The sequence below is a fragment of the Pseudomyrmex gracilis genome, unplaced genomic scaffold, assembly GCF_002006095.1.
Source record: "Pseudomyrmex gracilis isolate BER0280 unplaced genomic scaffold, ASM200609v1 scaffold_15, whole genome shotgun sequence".
Lineage (NCBI taxonomy): Eukaryota > Metazoa > Arthropoda > Insecta > Hymenoptera > Formicidae > Pseudomyrmex > Pseudomyrmex gracilis.
In genome coordinates, this window is record NW_018020599.1 from 969,716 (window position 1) to 976,571 (window position 6,856).

The following is a 6,856-nucleotide window of genomic DNA, read 5'->3' on the forward strand; positions in this document are numbered from 1 at the left end:
TGATGCAATATTCACAAGTATTATTTGCTGCGAGAACAGTTAAATAGATTTGACGGAGAGTCGTTGATATAATTGTAAACACTTATAATTGTTCCAGATTTTAGACATTAATTATGACTTGTTGACTAATTTGGGAGCGTGATCTAGATTCTCTGAACGTAATAATTTATTATATAATTTCAAAAATAATTATTTTGGCTAAATTAACTAATTTACTTGTTGAAACAGTAATTACTATTAGTAAAACATAACTGAAAATAATAAATTCACGTGTGCTGACATAGGCGTATAAAAAATTCGCGCGATAAAGTTTTGGCTAGTAAATTAGTTTGTCCTGCTTTATTTATCTCCGGAACTTCCAGGAATAATCTGGAAGATGCTTCTATCCGACAGAGACTTGGTTTCAACAACCAATGATAAATTCGCTTGATACATTTGTCCGTGCGGATTGATGTATCTTTAACAATACCAGCTTTGTCCTCGTTGTCTAGATCGTTCTCGAGATGGCCAATATTCGAATATCATCACAATAGTCATCGTATCTATAAACTAGTATAACTACTGGACGTGAATTCAACTTGGACAAGAACTGGGACGGATCTTACGTAAAAGGATCGTTAGAATCTGCTCTGAATGGATGTCCATGTTGCTCAAATACAATACGCTTTGTGTGTGTTACGCTGTCTTGTTCTTCTGACATTGTGATCAAAGCCGTAATTATTGTTATTTCTGTAATTATTATTATTACGTATTAATCGCGAATGTAATGAATATAGCAGACATTTGTAATCGAGAAAAGTGGAAATAATTTTTTGATACTAAAACAAATGAGTAACTGCGTTAAAATGTGTGTTTACTTAAACGTGAGATCTTAACGAGATTTTGAGCTATTGATTTTATTCCATTTATTGATACCAATTAATGACACTAATGACACACAAAGTCTTCACGCGACACTTCATGTGATTTTTCTTATCTGTCACTTCCTCATACATCATTCAACATTTACGCACGAATGATCAGATTTGAAGTTGTCACCGATATTACGTGATACGCGTCGTGTTTCGCGGAGCGATCGGAAATTGAAGCGCGAACCGCACGCGCATCGTGAAAATTTTAGCGTGGCCGAAAAAAAAAAAAACAAAAACTATTCGCCGAATGCGCGCTCCTTGTATTTCGATATCCAAGTTAATTGACGTCGTTATCAATTTTTCCAAGCGCGAGAGAAATTCTCCGATCGCACGGCTTCCGAGAATTCGACCTAGATTCCGCTTGTTTGTCGTCGTTATCCGTTCAGACGAGTCGTTCGCTAGAGCAACATACCGTAGATGAACGCTAAAACGCTTCGCTTTATTGTACATCTATCCAAGACGATCCGAAGCGGAAGCCTGGTCGGAAGATAATTAAACGCCTTCACGGGAAAGTAATTACACGTAACTATTACGAAGAACGTCTCGAGTCAAAGAATGCCGCTCTTTTCTATACGATACCGGCGCTTCCGAAACGCGCGACTATAGAAGAAAAGCCGGATCTATAATTACTCTCTCCGAGAAAAGCCGTTGTTGTGCAACGCGAGTTTGCGTTAATAAATATTCTCATTCCTTGAAGTTAGGATGCCGCGCTTGAAGTATACGCGTCATCATTCGTCTTTATCAAAAACCCCGAAAATACACGCGAGCTAAATTCAGACCGTTCTTCTCAAGTAAGAACCGATATCCGAGTAGCGAAACATCGATCGCTTGTGATGCACACAACACTGTATTAGTGCGTCGCGTCAGCCGTGATTCTTAACTATTCAGAAATCAGATAGCATGCGAAGAACGCGCGCTGCGCCGACACAACGACGAAACCGCCTCGGCGTGACGCCTTTTTGCAGGACGAAAACGACGATCATCCCGGCTGCTATACGTACGTTACAATGGCAATGCTCTTTACGGCCGTAGCCGGAAGGCAGGTAGGTGCAGCGGACGCGAGCGTCGACTGTTCGTGCCAGCCTTTACGATTCAGCCACCTGTGCGAGGCTGCAAAACCGCTTATTCAATGCCATCGCGGCAACCGCCGGAGCGGCAACTCGGAGCACCCGTTCCGAGTCGACGGTGAAATTAATAATCCCGCATGACGAACGATTACGTCGGGGTGGAGTGTAAAGGGCAGCTAGATAATATTTATAGCATTGCGCAAAATTGCACGTCGCCACCTCGCAACTGATTACACTCGCGCTCACGCGGCAACTCGCGAAAACACCTGGCGATTACACGTGTATATACGCGAGAGAGATCGCGCGCCACGCGCTTAAATACGTGTAATCAACACATCCGCGCGCGAGGCTCTCTCAATCGACGCCGCGATGTCGTAACTCAATTCGGAATACATGCAACTGATATTGTGTTTAATTATATATTCGCTCATCTTCGTGGAATCGTGACGGCAATTAAGATACGAGGAGTGCGTTGCGTAATGTACCGAGAACATTGGTTATCGTAATAAGCGTTAAATTAACGTATCTTAAGAACAAATCGAATTACGTAACACAAAATATATGAAAAAAAAAAACAAATTGATAATCTTTGAGAACACAAAAATTGAATGATAACATGATTTTACGTCAATGCTAAAAGATAAAAACAATATTTATTTGTGAAGATTAAAATGTAACAAGTATATAAGTTTACGAGATTGTGCGGTTTTTAACAGTTTCGCAATTACACAGCAACATTGTTGCAAATAATATCCTTTTCTTCGGTCGTAGATTTCCAGTTTTTCTCGTGTTGCGAAATAAGCATCGCGTAAGTGGTATCTTTCTCATAATGTCCGCCGGTTTTGACGCGGCTAAACAAAAGCAAATATTTTTTCAACGGTACACTGACCTCCCCGCTATCTCGGAGAACGCACGGACGAGATGGGAAAAATTAATTCTGCTACACGTTCGCCCGCTTGGTTATCCAACTCCGTATGGCGGATACTCGCGTGTACACTCCAGGATATCCAACACTCGCGCACTGAGCGCCCCAGGACACGATCCCAATTTGGACGCCGTTGTGCACGAGCGGTCCGCCGGAGTCGCCCTACAAATAAACCTTATTCACTTTCGTACGTCGCAAAAATCGATTCCTACGAACTCGCAGCCGAAGAATGCCGAGAAACATCTAACTCGTTAAATTAATTTTTCCTACAGTCGTTTTAGAAACTCAATTCAGAGTTTCTTGATACAAAAAAGAATTATTAAAAAGAAATTGTATTAAAATTTCTGCGCGGACGCGTCTATAGATTTTAACACTTTGATGTAATAGAAGAATTAGATAGCGCAGCGGATAGTTCATAATAGATAAGACACGTTCTTTGTTCTCACAAATGTAGAAAGAAAAAAAATTCGATGGTACGTGTGTTATTTATTTATTCCGTTTTTGTGCGCACACGGCAGATAGAAAATGCAAAAAAGAATATAAAAGGAATGTCTGATCAAAGTAGTCTAATAGATTGCCGACGCGGGAGAAGATACATTTTCGAACCGGAAGCGAAAACGTACCTGACAGGTGTCTTTTCCCCCGGTGGTGTATCCAGCGCACAGCATAGTCGATGTTACTATCCGATGACGTACGAAGATCTTTCGACAGATCTCTTGATCTATTACCGGCACCGTTAGAGTTTGCAGTACTTTCGAACTCTGGCCGTTCAACTGAAATTCACAACACACGCTCTCTATGTAATAAAGACTATCAAAATGTTTGCGAGTGTCAATCCGAAATCCCGTCAATGAATTAGTTACGACGACCCAACCACGGTCAATCGCGATCGACAAACAAACCTTAACGTTTACACGCGGCTAATCAGCTTCGTATAACGTAATCTCTAACAAAAACAGCGATAAACGTCAACGCGCGGGAACGAAAATTGAAACTTCTTTCGACACGAACAAATACAAGAAAAACTTACCGACGTTTTTCCCCATCCTGTAACAATCGCCTTGCTGCCGGTCTTTATGTTCGTCGAGGGTGTCGCCAGATCTACGACTTTCGCTTTCGAACTCAACTTCAAAGCGGCAGACAACTAAGAAACAAACAAGTTTGTTTGCAAACATATTTTCGACAAACACATGTACACGCGTATTTTAATTTTTAAGCTACAATTTTACGTACTTTGATCAAAGCGACATCGTAATCGTAAGTGTCCTCGTCGTACCACTCGTGCGGAATAATCGAGGAAATGCCTGTGATCATAGTACCCTCTTTGTCATAGTAAGTACTTGCCACTCGGACTTTGAAGAGCGATAATTTTCCGCTAAAACACAACATTAATTATCTTCAATCAATAAATCCACTTACTGACTTGTGTGACCTGATGTTAAAGTTATTTTGTGCTATCTGAACTGATCTAAAAAATCGTGAGTGTGTCAAGAGCAAGCGTCATAGCCGCGCATACCCATAAACGCAGTGGGCCGCTGTCAAGATCCATTGCTTGCTAATTATCGAACCGCCGCATTGGAGCTTATCGTTATAATGAATAGAAACCTGTCGAGAAAGCGGATTTCTTATAACATAAAGAATCTGTGTGTGTGTGTGCGTCACACAGAATCATCTGAATGAGGAGCACTATAATCACAAACGAGTGTTTTTTTTTTTTTTTTACCCGTGAACTGACCTGATACGGATACTTAGTGATGGTTGTAGCTGAGCCTCCCACTATTCGAGATTGAAAACACGAAGCGGAAACTATTAGTGACAACAGGCAGAATATAATCAACATGGCTACGATCGTCGGCAACCTCGTCACTGACAATATTTACTTGAAAATCGCCTTCGTTCACTCGCGATAAGACGACACCGCGATATCGAGATATGATATACGAGCTGATACATTTTTCTCAGAAGTCATTCATGCATTTTTTTTTAGCGGCGAGATTAAAAATCGATATTAATATCTTTTCTTACCTCGAACGGGAAGAAAATATCTTGATTTCTTTTCTTCTTAGATATGTAATTGAATATGTGGCGATACATTTCAATCCCAAACGAATTTAAGTTCTAACAAGATTATTCGCTTGCGTTTTAGTTATCTTTCAGAATCCGATTTTTACGGAATGCTCGAAGCATTCGTCTAAATTAACTTTTATGTTTCAAAGCTTTTAACGTTTACAGCTACATGCGCTCTCTCTCTCTCTCTCAGCGATCAAAATTTTTTCTATTTCAATATTCTACGAAATATACGCAGTTTCATGGCGCGATATGGAATGGTCTTTAACAATTTTTCTCATTTTTTTCATATATTGCACGATATTCCGATATAAAAATACACCAGTGATAAAGAGAGAACTATGTATCGATTGCAAATCTAAAAAAAAAAACGTGAGTTTTAAACCCCGACTTTTACGCGACGTCAATTTGACAGAAATATCATAAACTCGGCTCGCTAACTCTATTATTTAAAAATAAAGCGATATCGTTGGCGTCAAAAACTATAAGATTTATTTACGTTATTTACAAAACAACGTACGGAGCAAACAGAAGATAGAGAAAAGAGAAAGACTAAAATCGAGAGAAGTCACGACAATATATAACGCCATTAGAGCAAGTTAATTATTTGCGATCGCGTTCAATCGCGCTTTTCATTGCAAAACAACAATCTCACTTACGGAAATGTTTCCGGACAAATCTGAACGGGTGCTACTACCTTCTGGCAAACTTCCTCTCGGGTTAGCTCGTTGTAATCTGTTCGAAATTTCAAACTCCTGATACTTACTTAATTCCCACCACGTACAACGGTTTAACACGTACGTGTGACGCTGACACACATACAATATGAAATATTCTGCTGTCATACTTCTTGGAGTTATATTTGTGCCCTGCAGCACAAGGTCTGGCAGATCTACTTAGTAAGCGTCAACTTTCCGCAAGTAAATAGATAACAAAATCTTATTCTCTCTCTTCATCGAGATTCAAGTGAGCTTCGCTTCTTCCTCGCAGAAGGAAGCGCGAACTTTAATTTATCGAGATAGAAGAATATTAAACGCCGTAAGAAACAAAAATGTTGAAAGAAAAAATAAATTGAGATAATATTCTACATTGGTTGCTGAAATATTAGATGGATAAATTTTTGGATAAAACGTTATCGCACGGGTACCATGAGTATATCTCTGATTGTAACTCAAAAAACATCTGGCAAATTATATGTAAAGCGGATAAATACACGCCGTTATCGTCAAAACGCATTTTTAACTATTAACCAACACGTATAACGTGACTCACTGTGATCAAACGTATAAGCGCACGATTGCAATATCGATAAAATGGCACCTCGCGTTACTACCACCGACATTGAAATTACAGTGAGCGGAAAACTACATTTATCCTAATTTATGGTGGATTTGCCGTCGTGCGAGATTATTCGATGTGATTTTCGCTTATAGTATATATTCCACTACAACGAGCGCGTATTTGCGTAATGTAAAATTTTATTCCGAAACTTTCCACTATAAAAAAGCGGACTAAAAAAATTAAAAGTTAAAACGCTCCTCTGTTAACATTTGGTCTAATCTAGAGTATTCCTGTGTTTCTACATTAATTCATTTCACGTTTATAGTAGACGACTATGTATAGTGTACCATTTTGCCTCGCGGCAAATTGTGCGAGAGAATATTTATACGTAAAAAATAGAGTTAATTCTCAATTTCGACAAAATTACAGTTCTGGTTTCACGCTTCTCGATGTTTCGCGCTTCTCTTCCGAAGGAGAAAAAAAATCACCGTAATTTTTGCTCAGATGGACAAGAGATATGAATAATACATAAAAATTAACTAATTTTCTGTGACATTCACCGCAACGCGGTGTCATTTGTGTATATAGTTATGTCCGCAATTTAC

The 6,856-nt window shown here is 39.4% G+C and overlaps 1 protein-coding gene across 1 annotated transcript; it reads right to left on the reverse strand.

Moving 5' to 3' along the window:
* Positions 1 to 2,612: 2,612 nt before the first annotated feature.
* LOC109863949 (trypsin-1-like) lies at positions 2,613 to 4,783 on the reverse strand. The gene is made up of 6 exons (XM_020444660.1): positions 4,639 to 4,783; positions 4,420 to 4,508; positions 4,137 to 4,278; positions 3,934 to 4,047; positions 3,527 to 3,676; positions 2,613 to 3,065 (listed from the first exon to the last, which is right to left on the reverse strand). Exons 1-6 carry the CDS (start codon positions 4,741 to 4,743, stop codon positions 2,919 to 2,921), a joined length of 747 nt encoding a protein of 248 aa, XP_020300249.1. The 5' UTR covers positions 4,744 to 4,783; the 3' UTR covers positions 2,613 to 2,918.
* Positions 4,784 to 6,856: the final 2,073 nt, after the last annotated feature.

Bases quoted from the DNA above. Each gene is read 5' to 3' on its own strand.
- LOC109863949 (XM_020444660.1), bottom strand. From the start codon at position 4,743: ATGTTGATTATATTCTGCCTGTTGTCACTAATAGTTTCCGCTTCGTGT. The intron at 4,509-4,638 runs GTCAGTTCACGG...CTTTCTCGACAG, and splicing joins TCACTAAGTATCCGTATCAG to GTTTCTATTCATTATAACGA. The intron at 3,066-3,526 runs GTACGTTTTCGC...GTTTATTTGTAG, and splicing joins GGGGAAAAGACACCTGTCAG to GGCGACTCCGGCGGACCGCT.